Raw genomic sequence first — 19,298 nt, 5'->3', positions numbered from 1 at the left:
GTGCCGAAGCAACTGCTGAAGTAGCTTTTGCTGATCTTTCTTTGAAAATTGTAGTTCTTTATGTGTGAATCGGTTAGCTTCAGGACTTTTCAGTCACATTACTACAACACATGCAGTTTAGGATTCCTGACTTTGCTTGTTATTTGCCTATTGAAGGCAGACACAGCGGTTTAACAAGTATTTTCTGAAGGCACGTTGTTTCAAGCAGTTTCCTTCAACATTCTATGTAATTTGACATTGTTCTGGAGCCTAGATGTTTTTTTTTTTTAAAGATCTGAGCATGTTGCTGTGATAGTGGGCATATTGAGTTATTGTCACTGGGTTCAAAATACTGTACACCAATTGACATTAGGGTCAAACAGACTAGTGCTGTTTAATGGTTTAGGAACTGCCGGTCCTATCATGTCCTATTAGTAGTTCCAAGTATTCCTTAAGGAATCTGCCTACATTAAGACATGCTTTACTGACCCCTACTGAAATGGGAAATAGACAACAATGTGCACAACATTCTTAATGGATTTACAACACATCTGCAAGATTTTTATGTGTAGAATATGATAGTATTGTATATTCTGTAGTAAATTATATAAACACAAGTTTGTTTCTCTTCAAAACTCTAGTGGTGCTGGTTTTACTTTTTGTATTATATAACCTGGATTAAAATGATGAATGTCAGGATGAATTATACCTGAGGAGGACCTTTGTGAAACAACTACTCGTTTGGCATTATACCTATAAGAGTGGAGCTCTTTATTATGACTATTACTTGTGAGAAAAAAAAATTTGAGCACAACATATTACAGTGTTTACATTTATAATTGTTGCCAACTTGGGCTCCAGGTACCTAAAAATTCCATCTGGCTTCACATTTTGTAACTCCTTTGTGATGTGGAAGCAGCTGATTTATTGTGAAAAGATAAAAAGTATGGTTGATAAAATTAATGGATTAAATGAGTTGAGCACTGGAACACTTTTATGATAGATTTTTTGGTAAACGTTGTAAAACTTTACAAAAAAATAAAAGAAAGTTTTTAAATGTTAGGTTGCCTTAACTGACATAACACTCAGAAGCACATCTCTTGGAGCTAAAGATAAATGGTGGACAAAAAATTTACAATGTTACCTTGTATTTCTGCATCATGTGACTGAACAGAGTTTATAAATGCCATATCTGTGATGGCTCATAGTTTTGAGGTCAGCTGCTTTTGCAACTGCTGTTTTTACACCACAACTCCTGGCTATCATTTTAACAGCTGGGATATGCCAGCTAATGTAAGGTACAAGTGGCAAAGCCACACACCCCACCCTCCCATGTGTGAAAACTTTTAGTTTGACGTATACATAGCATACTTTTTTGTCTGTATTGAGATACAAGTTTTTATTGTGGTTTATATCCTTATCAGGAGAGGTTCACCCCCTTTATTTTAGCGCATATTGTCATCACAACAAAAAGCGTGGGGAGATCTAAAACTTTAGTTGTCAATAAAGCAGAATTGGACAAGTGTTTTTGACAGGTCTAAGATAAAAATTCTGTTCACTTTGGTGCAAAATTTACCCAGTAGAACACAGTTGTGAATTGAGGCTTAAATTATGTTTTGAAATGTTTTTTTTCTTTGCAAGATCAGATCAGTTGAAATAATTCCAAACCTATTTCTTACTGTTACTAGTGAGCTCATGAGATCAGACACACGGAATGAGGTCTTCTCCAGCCTTTACTGAAGTACAGACTTGATACAAATGCACATTCACTATCTCATTTTACAATGGGTCACATTGCATCCTTGGCTCCCTGCTTCCTGTGACCGCTGTGACTTCAGCTGTAAAGTGGGGATGTTTTATCATCCTGTTACATCCTTGCAATGCTGGCAGACCAACAATGAAAGATCTGCATCTAAAAATATCCCTTGCTGGAGTTTGTTTCCCCCATCGGGATATGACAGCACTGACAGCAAGTTATGCCAATCTGTCACTCTTCAGAAATGTTTTCATTCACCATGTCCTAATTAGAGTAAAACTATGGAGATTCCTACTGACAAATAGCAGGGTGCCACACTGTGTGAGGTGGTTTATGTATTTTATGGGTTCCCATTCTCAATGTTTTAGTAATTTTTACATCAGCAAGCCTACATCGGTATCCTAAATTTGTGCTGGGTATTTCTTCAGCCCTAGAAAAAAGGAAATGATAAACTATTTTTGCAATGAGTATCTTGTAAGTAACAGTGAACTAAAGAATCTGATTAGTTTTCCTAAATACAGAATTTTTACCTTGACATAAAGTAGGATATAAAGCATGTGATTGTGAAGAATCATCATGAGTGTTCCACGTGTCTTGAATTTTTTCAAATTTATTAAATTTGCTTGTATTTTTGTTTGAACTTTATTCATAAATTACTGCTTCCCACTGCCTCACTCCTGTGCTTTATGCTGGCATGGCTGAGTAAAAGCCACTCTCCTCATCATGTGTCTCCACACAGACTTGCATTGTGGAAAAAGGATATGAATTTTGCTAGGCTACTACTCTGCTGATTGCTGAGAATACATTGTGTTACTCTGGTTAGATGGTAGAAACTAGAAACCCTAATCATGTTTTTACAGTGCACATCTCCGTACATATCTATTCTTGCGACTTCATTAAAGCTTCTTCGTTTACATCTTTTGCCCTCAACATGCACATAGGAAAAGTCAATGGCATTCCCCCATCTGGGATATGTCGGTATTAGATATAATGTATGATCACTGCCTTGCCCTCTCTGACCCTTTGAGTGACATGTGATTTTGTTAAACCACCATGTCTACTTTAGACTAAAGAGTGGGTCGAGCTTCAATTTTTTTGTCTATGGAACATGGAGGCTAAAGCAAACCTGGTTCCCCTGGCCCTCTGCCTAGTAGTGAACTGCTTGCAGGATCAGAACATGGAAGTAGTAAGTATATCCCAACAATACAATATTATCACAAGCCTGCTGGAAGGTGTGTGCTTTCCTCACAGTGAGGCTGTGCAATATCTTTTGTTGAATTATGTAGCCTATTCAATGGACTGCTTTCACACCTAAGCTTTTTGAAAAATCTTCATGCACCATTAAGAATCAATGGCACCGTTTTGCACAATTTTTTTAGTAGGTTCATTACTGAAATGCATATGTGTGGATGGCCCCTAAAATATATATTTCCATGCTGTTTCTAGGATATCTTAATTTACAAGTATATATTGGCTAACGAGTGACAGTGTTTTTTCGAACGTGTCCATTGTGGCAGCTGAATATTTTGACTTTGCTCAGTCTGGCTGATTGTAACTCCCTTGCTATGTTCATTTGCCAGTTTTTTTTTTTAAACCATAGACTGGTGAGGTGCCTGTTTGCTTGCTGTAAGCCTACCATAGACTGGTGAGGTGCCTGTTTGCTTGCTGTAAGCCTACCATAGACTGGTGAGGTGCCTGTTTGCTTGCTGTAAGCCTACCATAGACTGGTGAGGTGCCTGTTTGCTTGCTGTAAGCCTACCGTGAGCTCTATTGTAAGACGGATCACTTTTTTGATAGAAGCCAGTTGTGTTCATTATGCTGCCACAAGTTTGGGAGCACAGTTTACATTGTTTTCTGTATTTTATACAGCTGATGTATCTATTCAGATATGTAATATTTAGGTGTCGTAAGTTATCAGAACAGCCAGAAAGGCCGTTTTTGTTTTTTTTCCAGGGAATTAATACACTAAAGCAGAGACGCACTGGAGAATTCTTTAAACAGCTTTCAGGAATTGTGTTAAAAAGAATATTAGGCTGTTTAGCAGTGTCTACTTTCTTCTTTACAAACTCAAACATTCACTGTATCAACTGAAAAATGTTGTAAGATTTCCCTTACCTTTGAATCATTGAACTCCTATTTAGTTGTATAACGACTGCTTCTGAGAACTGCTGCACATCAGTGTTGCATGAAGTTGACCAACTTCTGGCACCTGTGGTATTCCAGCCTAGGATGATTGGACTACGTTACACAATTCTTTTGTATTTCTTGGTTTTGACTCAAAAAACAGCATGTTCGATGTTGCTCCAGGACAAGTTTTCTATTGGATTAAGGTCCAGGGAATTGGGCTGGCCACTCTATAACATCAATCTTGTTGGTCAGGAACTAAGACAATGCTTGTTTTCTGGTGTGATTGGCTTGGCACATCTTTTTTTTCAACATTAGCACTTTGTGGGGGCTTCTTGCTGGTAACTTGGTTTCACATCTTCTAATTGTAACGCTACTCACAGATAACTTTAGACCTTTTTTGCTTCTCTGGAGCTGATCATTGCTGGAGTCTTTGTCATTTTGGGTATTCTATCCTTTTAATTGTAGTTTTTCAATTTATCCTTTGGTTGGTTGCCATTTTAAAGCATTTTAGGCTTATTTTAGCTGAGCAGCCGATCATTTTCTGCACTTCTTTAGGTTTCCCCCTCTCCAATAAACTTTTTAATCACACAAGTACACTGTTTTTCTGAACAATGTCTGGAACTACTCATTTTACCATTTTAGAGAAAAAAGCATTATAACCAGCATGTACAACAATTGCTGCATTCCTTCCCTAAATAAGGGCTGTATTGACACCTGTTTGTTCACAGAATGAATGGATCTCACTAATTGAACTCCTCACCCCTACTATTTTGAACAGTCAAATATTCCCCTTTCTGTAAATAAATTAGGCATATTTGATACATTTTTGTTTATGTTTTTGATTTGGAATAGAATGCAATGTTCTCAATACATTTTTGTGTATGCAAATAAAAGCTTTTCTAAGGACTTTTTTTTTTAAAGTCACTGCTATTATTCTGAACAGGACTGTATCATAGTAGTATTGGTTAAATATTTACACAACTCCTATTTTTTTTTATAATTTTTTTAAGCACTAAAGCATATTTTTGCAAATTATTTTTATTTTTTTTTTTACATATTTGATCCAGCGCCACAATGGGAATTTAGTACATGTGGTTATTTTCTTTGTGGATTATAAGGCTTTTTCAGTTATAAAAGAGCTTTGTGGTTCATGATTATGCTGTAAATGAATTTGACTAACTTAATGCTGGGGGAAGGGTTCTGTGGCGAAAGGCATGTTGCTTTATTTAGTATTCTATCCCTGAATCTAAAAATAGAATTAATGCTGAACATCTGTTTTTTCTTGTTTTGTGGTTTTGTTATCCAGTTTTATGCAGCTACTTTGTACATTGAAGGTTGTACACCAAAACACTTTTCTGAAAGGGGTTCGAGGAAAGTTTTATCAACTTTTTCTCACAGAAAAGCTGCTCTTTTTGCTACAAACTATCGACTTTATTAGACAGACTTGCTGTATTTCTGTACCATTGCTGTTACCACCATACAAATAATTTTCTGTGTGTGTTTTAAATGAAAAACCCTTGTAAGAAATAGAAAACTGCTGTATAGGATTATAATGTATACAGGCACACAGAAAATTGTTTCCAAGTTATAAAAAAAAGCAATCTATTTTACGCTAGGTGAGGACCTGATTACAGTTTTCAGAACATATTAACAGTGAGGCACACATCTCTCACAATAATGGGCAGTTCTAGAATTGTAATTTATCCGCATCTTGAATTGTGAAAAATAATCACTAGAAGGTTAAGCACAGAATTATTACAACATTAATATACTTTTAAATTATGCAAACAAGAGGGGTGAGAAAAAGATAATAATTTTTCAGAAGAAAGGGGTGAGAACAGGTAGATATTTCTAAGAGTAAAATAAAGATAAATATTTTAGGTCATTGGTAATTACCTAACGCTAAGAAATTGGGGTAAACAAACTTCCTAGCAGCTGATTACAAGACCATTGCTGATTCTCCATATTGATGGTAGCTACATGGCCAATTTTAAATCTTTAAATTTTAATTGTAAGCAGGAGTGAGAAGATAACACCTTAAGTTTTAGTAAATAGATCATATATATTACAGGTAGGAAAATAAAGGGTTCAGCAGCCTATACCTCAAATACCTAAACTCCAAGTTCTATGTGTCACTAAGCCCCTAAAAGCTTTTTTGTTTCCTCCAATACCTAGTTGATCTTATCAGTTCCCCCAAACCTTCCTGTAAACTACTGACCACACCAGAAGTGTAATCATGCTGACAAGGTTCTGTGCTGCTATATTTGGTATATAGGATGCCATACTTTTATCTCGGTAGTCAGTTCTGAGTAAAGTTCCTTGCCAAGCTTGCCAAGAGATTAAAAGTAGCTTTTAAGCTAGAGCTAACCAAGTTTATCATGGCTGGCATAAGTGTTACACCAGCGGTGCCCAACCTTTTTTCATCTGGGGGGGCTGCTGTTGACATTGAGATAAAACTGGCGGGCCACAATGCAAATAAACATTAAAGATGTTCAATATTTTTTAATATACAAAGAAATTAAATTGGAATGTTTCTAGTTATTGTAACGTACATGCACCAACTAAAATCAATGACAAATCAAGAATTTCTGCACTCGCCATTTGATGCTCATTTTATTAATGAAAGATACAAAACTAACACTATCATACAGTGCTTGGCCGGTCATATATTGATCCCTGCCCACCATTCCTGTACCGAAGAACAGAAACTAAACCAAATAATGGGTCCTGTCAGTTATAGGGGGCTGCTAACCTTCTTCGTACCCCAAAATCTCTGCAGTGGATACTTCCAGAGAAATGCAATTCATGTGACAGCCAAGGGGACATGTTCTTACTACTACATCTTCAGGTCCTTATATCTCCCTGTTCCTGAGCTATGTGTGACAGGGTAGCATGATATTGGGTAGAGGGGTGGAGGGGGGTGCAAAAGTAGTTTCTTACTGGCCCCCACATTTCCAGTTGCCAACATCCTCCCTTTTCACAGAAAATAAGGTTCATAGGAGCTAAGCAGCCAGCCATGTTTCAGCTGCTCAGTCCCCTGCACCGCAGTGTCTGCAGATTGGGCTCCAGGGGGCAGTGAGCTGTACTGAGCATCTCCTCCTAGGCAGGGTTCCATGGCATAAGAAAAGTTTACCAACACCGCAACCTGAATGTAGCTTGAAGTTTTCTGAATGGACAAGTATATATTTGGGGCACCACAGCACAGTGGAGAGTAAATTTACAAGTACCCTAAGGCTTGTTACCATAGATTTGGCCCCCAGGGCTACCTAACATGCAAACTCAATTTGTGGACCTTGGTCTTGAAATAGCCCCTGATTTGTTTTTAGGATTTTATGCTTGTGACCACATCTCCGGCAACTTGTTATGTTTATGGGGCTGAAATTTGAAAAAGTTTGAAAAAGTATCAGCTCTCAGGGTCCCCTGTAAATTTCACGTTTCGCTGACAATCTGTGTAGGAGATATGAAGGTTTATTCATGGGGATAATGGCAGCTACATGGACACAGACACAGCTTTCATGCTGATGCTGGGATTATCACACAGTACAAGGTGTGCGGGGAGCAGCCACAGCTGATTGCCAGGTCTATAGTACACGCCAATCTCCGGGAGCGAACATGGAGACCCCGCATAACAGAGAGGAGAGGGCCGAATGTGGCCTGCGAGCCATAGGTTGGGCACTCTTGTGTTACACTGCCGAAATGCAGCATGTGGAGGTGAACAACACAGTGGGCGACTTTGTATGATTTGATACAATGCCCACCTGCTGGCTAGGCAGACTGCTGGTGGGAAGAAGACATTGAGTGGATGTGTGGCCACTTTTTTTTTTATTTTTTGGATTGTAAGTTTGCAAATCATAAGATCAGTCAGTATTCACAATAACTTTCACCATTTTTGAGTCTTAGGGTAAGGTAAATCTGGGACAGCCTATATAAATCGTGCAAGTTATTATGGAGCTCTGAAGCTGTCCATTGCCTTCTGCTATTGACATTGGCTTTGGACGCATTCGTTTATAATACATTTTTATTTTTTTTAAAAACACTGTTTTTCCAGGATATGTACAAGAATGAACCGTAAGTTGAATTTGAGATTAGTGGTTAATGTGCTATAAAATGTATGAAGTGTTTCTTAAACATCCCATTACGGTAATTGGACAGTTGAAGACTCATAGACTCTTAGAACTCTTTGCCAAAACACTTCTTTAACTGTTGACATCTTAAGCTAATATTATTTGAATTGAAATAAAACATTTATATGATGCCGGAGCAAAGACAGCAAACAGCCCTTTAATCTTAAGATGTTAACGCAGTTGAATTCCACTACTCCTGTTTATACAGGAGACCATCAGCACAAGTCTCTGCTCTAATGTATCCCATGACCTGATGGAGACTTTTCTGACCAGTCGGTTTTGCTTATCATGTGCTAGAAATTGTTATAAGTTAGATGTAAACATAAAAGGGATAAATTTCCCTCACTTTGATTTCCCACACTGACAGAGAACATAGAGCACCAACAATTTACTAACCACTATAAATGGCTACGTTTTCCCAGGTCTTTTGCCAACATATTTTTTTCAAGATGTTGTTGGCCCCTCAACTGTTTGACGCTGTCCTTCCAGTCTGTGCAGTTCTCTTGGATTTTATTGTTGATTCCAATTCTTGTAGGTTTCTTCCACAAACACCTGCAACTCTCTGTTGAGGAAAGAAGCTTTTGTTCACATTTTGTCATATCTTGTTGCTAAGGATACAAGGAATATTCCACTTTTTATTCCTTGTGTTTCTTCTGCTAGGCAACAGAGATTATGTATAGCACTTCATTAGTGTCTACTTTTTTTCTATTTCAAATCGCCCCCCCCCACTAAACTAAAGTCTTGAAAAAGACTTCCAAAAGTTTTCATTTTTAATAACTTAAATTAGCCAATTAAATTTTTACTTGGACACAACATTTTTAATTACAACACCAGGCCAAGTAAGTGTATTAGGGCAGAGCACCACAGGCGATTTATAATCTTTCCATTTAGGAATATAATCTCTTAAACTTTTTTTTAAGAGATTAGAAGTTTTACTTTGCAAATTAGAAATTTTTACTTTAAACTAGTTCACTTCTGCTTTGCGGGTGGAATCTTTCAGTGCTGATAAAAACATATTCTTGTGCATCTTGGTTTTAGGTAAAGATATTAGCATATACAAATGTGCTGTGTCATTGAATTAGGCATTTTTATAGTACCCATGAAGAGTTATACGTGTTTAGCTCAAAAGCATTCCTGTGATGCTTCCTGGGAAAGAAGCTACCTAATTTGTGGTAAGAAACCATTAACTCCCAACACTACAACCAACCTGAGATTGATACCAGAGATGATCATTCTGTGAGGTATTGTTTGTTTATGATGTTTTAAACCCTTCCATTTTCATATCCCAGCATAATTTAGATTTTCAGCTTTGATGATCCTATATTTATTGTGTTATGATTTTCTGTCTGTCATGGTCTTCTACTGTTTTATACAAACAGTCCAGATTTATAGGAGACCAAGGGTGGAAAGGCAGATGACAGTAGTGGGAGTTGTAAAATAGCACTGGAAGGATCAGAAACTTTTTAAAACTTTTTTTAAAATGTATTTTATTTTTTAATTGCAGTACAATGAAATAAAACTAACCATTACATTGCCATTCTGCTTTAAGGTGGTTTATTAACATCACAGGATATCAGCAGTTTCTTGTAAATATTTCAATCGCTATTTCTGACAATAATGCGTGGTCAAAATCACTTAGATCACTCATCTTTATTATAAGGCTTTGATCAAGTAACAAATTAACATATTGTCCATATCTTTTTGCTTCCAGAAAAGTTAACGCACAGCTCCACTTTTGATTAAAAGTTTTATTTTACCTTACATTAAAAAGTTTCCCAGCATCTGTTAAAATTAAAAAGCAGCCCTGTGTAATACTTGCATCTTCACAGGCTGCATTTTTATTCTTGATCTGTAATCAAATGTCTTTTTCTTGGTTAAATACCCATACTCATTTCTTGTGATCCCTAGCTATCTTTTGATAGTCATTATTAAATGGGTGCTCTTTTACTTAGTAGTAAGGACCACCTGCCTCTACCACCAAAGTGGATCTCTCTTTCAGTGTTCTCTAATATGATAACATCACTGACATTTAATTAATAAATTGTAGGAGTCAGTAAACCTGGACAGAAGTATTGATGTTATTTGCCTTTGATTTAGTAATAATTAGTAATTGAGTAATAATCCTGTTGTTTTTCTCACATAGTAAGCAAAAAAAAAATTCAGGCAAAAATGATCTATGCATATATTTATGTACATTTGGAGGTGGCTTGGTTGTGTCTAATTTATTATATATATTCTAAAAAGTGTTTTTTTTTATGTTTCCCAGACTGTAAAATAACATCCTGTTAGGTTCTTCATATGAATGCTTATAGGGTTTTGTTCAACTGCTCTTTGTTTATACTCTTATGGAAAACGTACACAAAACACATTTTTCCTGTTATGATCGAGAAACTTCCTAATGCTGATGATCATCCGCAATGCCTGTTTTAAAATTCATATATATGTAAAAATGGCTAATAGATAACAGATTTTGGGTAAATGATATAGGGTCCATTCACACCAAAGCTTTCCGTTTCAGAGCATGAATGCACATGTTAACGCATATCACATTAGTGTGGGCTTCTAATGCACCACATTGTATATTAAAAATATACATGATCCTTTTTTAAAATTTAGAGCGAGGTCACACCTTGGCAGTTTAAGTGTAGTGTTTGCATGTTTTTATACAAACTTAGTCTAAGAATCTGCAAATCTGCAAGCAGCATTTTTAGTTTTTTTTAACTAAAGCACACTGGAATAAACAGGTCCTAAAATCTAATCTATGGTTTAAATGGACCTCTGCTGTACAGAATTTAGTAAATCTAAAGAGGATTGTACATACACTTCCAAGCTTGGTTTTAATATTGATGTTGTTGAAAATGTATTAACAATTGCTGTACATACAGCGCCATTCTATTCTATGGAAGTGGGAGGGGGAGAATGAGCAAACGACACCCTGCTGCACTCTCCTCCCTTCACTTCTATTTCGGTTATTCATCTTCTGTTTGTGGATCCGCCAGGACGGATCCATGAACAACATCGGACAGCCACTATACACATGTCAGATTCTTGTCCAAAATGAGTCCTGAGGCTCATAACGCTTGAGAATCTTCTGAGGTGTGTGCGTAGCCTTATTTTTTTCCCCTCCTCATTTGTGCATTGCATAAAATACATTGTTTTTAGGCAGCCGATTCATTTAAATGGATTGCCTTACATACCAAAAAGGTACTTGTTCGTTTTGTAATTTAGGACGATACAATGAATGGTAGTGCATGTTTCTCTGTATAAGGTTTTATGACCCGTTGATCCTGTTAGTAGGCCCATTATTTTTCCACGTTCTTTAAAAGCATTTTCAGGGATCATGAACGCTCCTGATTGTAACACTGGACATGTTCAACTATGCCCATTGTTCTTTTTCAAGCTCTGGTACTAATCCTGTGTTACGTACACACAGTTTTTTTTAAAATGGTGTAGCAGCAGATAGTAGCAACAGCTCTAATGGCAAGATGTGTTGGATCTCAATAAAAAAAATCACCAACCCAAAAAATTTGCATATGACAGCAGCCAGCACAATGTAAACCTAGCGTTCACTTCTGAGTATGAGGTTGAAAGTTCTGTTATCCCTGAGACTTAGGGAGCTGGCTTTGGGCTTCTATATACCAGGAGTTACTAGGATAAGAGAACTTCTAGTGGTAATTCAAAAGTAAGGTGAAGAAAAAAAATATTTATGCATCAAAAAGTAAAATTTCAAGCCACCCTTATGTGTTCACACATATGAATCCAAACACACACACACACATAGAACATGGTGAACAGAAATACCATTTGATTAACAGTTAAGCTAATATAATGTTTATTAAAAATACATTTTTTAAACCCTTTGTCCTTTTCAGTAAATCTTTGGGCCAAATATGATAACCAATCTGATAATTCAGTGCTGCCGTAAACTGTAAATGAGATCTTACTCATTATGGGCAGGCAGTATTGCAGTTTTTTCAATGCTGTGCAAAACAGGTTTGTAAATTAAATCATCTTTGGCCACAATAATTTGAAACCGTGTTGAACAAATCAGTATTTTTAATTAACATTTACATGGGAGCAAAATACTTCCCTGCATGCCTTTGCTTTAAGGTTTGTCCACAAGTATAGTTACATGATTAGAATGAAAAAAGACATAAGTACATCCATTTTAACCACTCTTGAAATAAACATATCCCAGATAAAAGCCCCTATGGACATAATGGATTCAGAAGAAAGCAAAAAAACCCTTGTACAATTTGCTCCAACAGGGAAAAAATTACTTTCTGATTCTGCAAGGCAATTCGATACTCCCTGGATCAAGTCTCTGTTGTCTTTGCTTTGAAAACTTTAATACCCAGCTGTATTTTGTGCTTCTAGAAAAGTATCCAGCTTTTTTTTTTTCTTGCTAAAACTACTTCCTACCCCAATACTGAACCCTGGGGTACACCACTAATAACCTTAGACCATTCAGAGTATGAATCATTAATCACAACTCTCTGGATGTGGTCTTTAAGCCAGTTCTCCAACCATTTACAGATTGACTTTTCTAAACCTATCGACCCTAACTTGCATATTAACCGTCTGTGGGGTACAGTGTCAAATGCTTTAGCAAAGTCCAAGTATACTATATCAGCTGCTATTCCACTGTCTACCTGTTTACTTAGTTCCTCAAAAAAAGAACAAATTTGTTTGACAAGTTAGGTGAACTTTCTTGAATCCATTCTGTTTTCTTTATTACTTTATAATATTGTTTTCTAGCACAAACTCCTCTATGTGGTTCTTTTATCACACTTTCTACTATCTTTCCAACTATGGAAGTTAAACTTGCCACTCTGTAGTTACTTTTCAATATCTTTGTTTCCTTTTCGTAGATAGGAACCACATTAAGCCAATCTATTGGTACCATGCCAGTGCTTAGAGTCTCTAAAAAATTAGAAACGATGGCTTTGAAATAACTGATCTCGGGTATTTGAGGATACGTGGATATAATCCATCAGGTCCTGGTGCTTTGTCAACCTTAATTTTGTGTGTTTCTCAAATGAATTTTGAGCTATAGTGCCTCCTTTAAGGCCGTGACATTGCTATTTGCAATTTGGACTGCAGTTAATAGAGCTAGGTTTGCTAAAATAGACATGTCTGATGTAAACATTTAAGCATAGTTAATTAAGCAGAAGTTAATCTTTATAGCATAATTACTTTCTTCTTTTTTGTAATGAATGAATTGTATATATGGAGGATATTATTTTGTAGGGGTGCAGGAATTTGTCATTGTTTTGTCAATGTGTGGATTTGGGTTGTCACTGTGGCATTTGTGGAAAATAAATGACATGTAGGGCTTTTCTGTGCCCTTGTTTGACAGATCGGCTAAGCCATATTTTTCCTAATTTTGCCTTTTCATACCTGAACTATCAACATTTGCTAAATGTCTGCATCCTTTTACCTGCCACCACAGCAGTTCAGCTACAAGTGACAGAGTGGACTAGCAGTCTGTGGACGGTTACATGATCACATGATGATTTTTTTTTTTTTGTAGTTTTAGGGCTGTAATGAGTGGATCTGGCTTCTCTGTTGTATTATTGACCTAAATTTAACTTTCACTGATGTCCGATAAATATGAACATTTTGCCTTTAAAACCTGTTGCTCATCTCAGAAACAGCACCTCAGCAATAGCAGCCTTTTTGTGTACCTTTTGACTATACAGGGCAAAGCAATATGTTCCATATAATACTCACCTCCCCAGATACACATACAGGCAGAACAACAGAATCATACTCCCGTGTACATGATTACCCTTTCATCACTTTCTTGTTGCTTCATTAAGCTGGAGCAAAGGAGATCCCCCAAGTCCTTCTGTTCCCCCTCAATTTTTATGTTGTCACTCACCAAGCATCAGGTCTTTACCAGCTCCTCCATATCTGGAAGTACTTGGTATTTTCTTTACTTCCTGCTGCTCCAGTGAAGCAGATCTCCAGCCTTACCTTCAACCCTTGCAGACTTGTAAAGGGCCCTCTCCTACTCTATAAAATAGCCAATTAAACTTCAGCTGTCAGGAGCAAAGAAAAGGTGAGCTTGCTTTTCATTTCTTGGCCAAATCGGAGGTTTGGTTTGAATACATACCAGGCAAAGTGTTTTGTATAATTAGATTTTACAATGATTGACTTGTTTACATCAAACAAATAAGCATCCTAATTAACTGTGATTATATGTCCTTAGTTACCCCATATGTCAGCGTAGGTTGTTCTGTCTGCCTCAGACCCTGTACGTTTTTGATGACCCAAATTACATGAAGGGCAATATAAGAACTTACCATATCTTATGTCTTTGTTTGGGTAAAAGTGTGCATGAGTTTTCCATTATGTTTCATGATGTGAGTGATGTGAGAAACCCAACTTCCTGATATTCCATTTCTTATGTGCACAGAGTAAATATTATGACACACTTATATTTAGGCTAATTATGAACACTGCTATCGGCTCTGTTTTTAATCACAATGAGTAATAAAACTGTTCTGTTTGTGAATCTTTGTGTGCATAATGTTTGTGTGTTTTGCTTGATGTCCTGTTACTGAAAAACTAGTAATATTCCACCTATCTGAAATCTGGAGATCTTTTTCTGTTGTATATATCAATTGTATTAAATACTTATAATTTTTTTGGAGGGTTTGTTTTTTTTCTTTAGGTGTATATGTATTTTAGGCTTAGTCTACACGGACGTTTTCCCCAGCGTTTAACCTGAGGCTTTTAAAAGCCCATGTTTGTAGTCCCCATGCATTACAATGGGTTAATCTACACCAGGACGTTTCCTTCAGGCACGTTTATGAGCTTTATCTTAAACGTTGCTTGCCATGTTTAACAAATTAAAACGCAGGGTAAATGCAGGAAAACTCAATGGAGGCTTTTACAAGCGTTTTGAAGCTTTTTATTAAAGCTTTTATTGAAATCAATGGTGGCTTTTATAAGTGTTTTTAGCAGGACTTTGGAATCTGGGTGCCCCCTTTAATAAGGTCACTCCCAGATCTCCACCACCCCACCCTGGGGAATGATCACAGGGGTACATAAAACCCCTTTACTCATTCCCTAATAATAAAATGTGTGTTTGTGTAACTAAATAACTTTTTTTTTTTTTTTTTACTAAAAACTTTTTTTTTTTTTCTTCACAGGTTATCCCAATGACAAGATGATTCCCACGGCTGCAATCATGACATGAGCACAGCCATGGGACTCCTCCTGACAGTGAGGGATCACAGGGCACTAGGGGTTAAATGACGACAAGGCTCTCCATTCACCTCTAGTGCTCTGTGATTGGCTGAGGTTTTACGTTTCTCAGCCATTCAGCACTAGATTTGAATGGGGAGACTTGTCCCTATTCATCTCTAGTGCTCTGTGATTGGCTGAGAAATAGGAAACCCTGATGCCAGCTCAAGCATCATCAGGATTTCCCTCAGCCAATCAGGGAGCAGAGTAGTCTGCGGAGCTCTGCTATCCTGACAGCTCCGCTCCCCTGATTGCTCCCACAGCCCTAGAGGTTCTGTATCTATACATGTTTTGTATCTATAACACATACTACAGCTCCTCAAGGGCTGCAGGATCAATCAGGGGAGCGGAGCTGTCATAATGGTTTAAACATCAGTTACTGTAATAGGATTCTAGTGTCCTATCAACTCTCTTTTTAATTTTTTTCCTTTTGAAACCTCTTTCTTAGTAGTCACCCTTTAAAGTAATAGCTCTTTTCTAGTGATAGAAAATCAATGCTTATTTGACTCTTGTTAGCATGTATATGAAATATTTTTATTTCTGTCCAGTAAATTAACTCTTCTACTGGGTTCAGGTTGAAAACAATTTGGCATGTTCTTTGAAAATACAAATAAAGTATGAGCTAGGAAAAGAGTAAAGCTATATGTATGCCTATAATTTTTTTCATCTTTTTGAAAATCTAAAATGTTGAAGGCACTTCTGTACATTAATGATCTTTCTTGTAGCAAGTGTAAGTGACTACACTTGGCTAAAACTTACACATGTCCAACCATTCACTGGAAGAATAATTTGTTCATTGCTATTTGACAATCATGGTTTTCTCCACTGCTTACTTTCCAGACAAGTATCAAAGAAGGATTATTACTGAAGCAAACCAGTTCATTTCAAAGATGGAAAAAACGCTATTTTAAGCTCCGGGGCAGAACCCTGTACTATGCCAAGGATTCAAAGGTATGACATCCTTTAACTTACATTTATTTTCATTACAATAAACTGAACTTATTTACCATTGTGTGTGTGTTTTTAGGCTTTTTCAAAAGCTTAATTTTTGAATTGTACTCTGTGCTACTAATACAAAATACCTCATACCAAATCAGCAACACTAGAGATGCAGTATTTTTGTTTCTCAGTTTATTTTGCCGCAGGGAGCTAAAGTCCTATTAGGTAATCAGGCATCCGCTCACTTGGAAAATGTGCGCACCGCCCAGAGCTGTGGATCATGTCTCCTATACAGAGCGAAGGCTCAGGGCAGTGGGTGAATTGTGTCTCTGGACACAACCTGCCCACTCTCCCATTGCAGGCTCAGGCCTGTGATTGGGAAGTGGGCGGGTTCTGGCATTATGACATCAATCTTGAGGAAGTTTCTTCTTCTTTGAGTGACACTCAAGGACCAGTCTGGAGCCCGTAAGTTTAGTTGTTCGTAGGTTCGAAAAGGTTGGCGACTACTACTTTATTTAATATAATATTGTATATATATAATATACCATGTTGGAGAGATACTGTTACCTTGTTTTCATGGCAAATGAAAAGGGTCTCTTTAAGTCCACCCCTGATTAAGTACTCTTCACATAGCCCTCCCCTGCTTTTTCTTCTTTATTTTAATGTTTAGGTTTGTTACCCCCCTGGCGTTCTAATTCTGTCTGTATTTTTACGCAAAAGCGGTACATTTTTTGCATTTATTTTACATTGTAGGCCTATAAATCTTAGGCATAACTCTCCAAAATATGCCCAATATTTATTACATTTAGTAAAAAAATAAACTCTAAAAAAATAAATAAAAAAAAATCTATTGAAACAAGGGTTAAACTTGTAATATAACTGTAGAGTAGCATATAATATATATATTATATAAGGATTACTTTGTATTGGAGTCAATACAGTTAGCTATGGTTAAGTTGAGAAAAATAACTTTGTCTGAGGGGTGAGCTTCAAAGAGATCCTGTCATTTTGCCATGAATGAGCAAGGTGATGCCATCCTATTAACCCCTGCAGTGATCATTTATTGCTTGATTATATTGATGTTTACCTGACTGTGTGTTGACCTTTCTTTGCTTTAGAATATAATCATAAGCCAAACTTGACCTACCTGAAGATCCCTAGCAATTGCTTCAGGAAACAACAATAAATAAGTAATGTGCTTTCCTTTGTCCCATGCTGTTTTTCAGCTGCCCACTAACTAAATTACCATACACCAAACTTGCTGGCTTAAGGGGGACAATGGCCCTACCTCAGGGACCACTGGTCCAATGTGCCCCCATGCATCAGATAAACACAGCTGATTGCAGAACTGTATCATCCTCAGCACTGAAAAGCCGTGAATGAGTGTCAGTGGCAGAATGCTGCAATGTGCTTTTTAAAATTCTTGTGCATAGAAGCAGGTAGAGGAATCCTACAGAATAGGCAGAGCAGCTTCACTGCAAGGAATGCCCTCTTCAAAACTCTTGGTATTTGCAGTTTGCCTGTAAATGAACACGTTGCAGGGACAAATGCATGCATACAACCACTGCCAGTGTGGAGGAGGATGCTGGCTGTGATCGGAGGGTGTGAGGTAGGAACGGGCAAAAAAAAAAATAACTCCTAAAAACATGTAAGTTAAAGATTAGTGTGACAACTGGCTCTGTGGACAAAGGTGACAACATGGTATAGGTTGATAACGGGCTCCACAGATGAGGGTGACAATGCGTATTAGGATAACTATGGGCTTAATGGATGAGCATGTCCGTGGGCTCCATAGGGAAAGATAATGAAGATGATACAATGCAGGGGACTGGTATGGCAGTGGGATGCAAGATCTGAACTTTGATTTGTGATGATGGCTTGATCTGTAGGTAACATCTTTGACAGAGCACCAACCAATCACAGAAGACTACATACTGACTTTTTGATTGGTTAGAGCATCTGGGCAGGGAGCGTGAGCAGTGAGGGAGGGCTTTGGATGGCAAGGCAATTTGCCACACACAAGATGACCGCTTCCATACATACAGTATAATAATCATTTTCATGAATACAAGCTGACACAGCCACCAAGGGGGACTGGGATTCCAATGCAAGTAGGTGAAAATAGATATTCAGTATTAAGTCTGATTCGTAGACTTTTGGTCTGCTTTAAATATAGGATATATAAAAATATAGGAACTTATATTTTATGTTTTATACTTAGAAGGCTTCTTCATTTTACTCACAAGTGGGTTTTTTCAGTCCTGTAGAATAGCTCGTCATTTATGCTTTTAGAGATTAGACCTTTTGCATAGACTGGCAGTAAAATTCTGCCTAAACTACCTTATTTGGTTTAATGTTGGAAAACTATGAAACTGAATTTCAGTTCTACAGCGTTCTTTGACGTCAAACAGTGAGAATAAATATAGTGTGGGTTTCTTCCTGAAATAAAGCAACACTGTGTCCCTGGTACTGTGTGTGGCAATCTGTAATTGTGCTGCCAAAATAAGATTTCCCATAGGAGTTGCATAAAAAGTTACAAAAATAAAAAGTCCTAAAAAAAAAAGAAAGAAGTAGCTTCCTCATCCATGTCAGCACTGCCATTTTATTGGCATTTTTAGAGTATGTTTGTAGCTACACCATTCAGCAAGGTAAGATTTATCAAAGCATAGTAAAGGTAAAATCATCATTAGGTTAGTTCACATAATTGTTTCATCTTTACTTTTTCATCTTCAGGAATATACCCACGCAGACTGTCAGTGATTTGATACAATAAAAATAGCCTTTTTTTCATTTTATGTAGTGTTTTAAGGTAGAGCAAAGAATGCCTTCCAAGACACTCTTGGGTTCTCACAAATACCTTAGTTCAGTGTCTTCACACTCTGGGGAAACCCAAAACCTGGAGTATTTAGTTATTTTTATCTTGACTTGACTAGTCCATGGGTTGTCATGACGTTTGTTAGGCAGTGATCTCACAAATTCCCTTCTTATGTTTTTAGCACAGTGTGGGAAAAATAGAGAGAATTTGATCACCTTGGATGGCAAGGACAGCTCTTCATTTAATATCTTTTTGCATAAGATATCAATTTTTTTGGGTAGTCAGATGCAAAAGTTTTTTTTTT

The 19,298-nt window shown here is 37.1% G+C and overlaps 1 protein-coding gene across 1 annotated transcript in view; it reads left to right on the top strand.

The window, feature by feature from the left end:
• DGKH (diacylglycerol kinase eta) overlaps nt 1-19,298 on the top strand; it is a 97,632-nt gene that overhangs the window by 33,391 nt on the left and 44,943 nt on the right. The window contains 1 exon segment of the mRNA XM_072399958.1: nt 16,081-16,191. Coding sequence (XP_072256059.1) covers nt 16,081-16,191 — 111 coding nt within the window.

Source organism: Pyxicephalus adspersus, chromosome 1 (assembly GCF_032062135.1).
Source record: "Pyxicephalus adspersus chromosome 1, UCB_Pads_2.0, whole genome shotgun sequence".
Classification (NCBI taxonomy): Eukaryota; Metazoa; Chordata; class Amphibia; order Anura; family Pyxicephalidae; genus Pyxicephalus; species Pyxicephalus adspersus.
The sequence above is the reverse complement of the archived record's forward strand: the minus strand, read 5'-3'. Positions and strand labels throughout refer to the sequence as shown.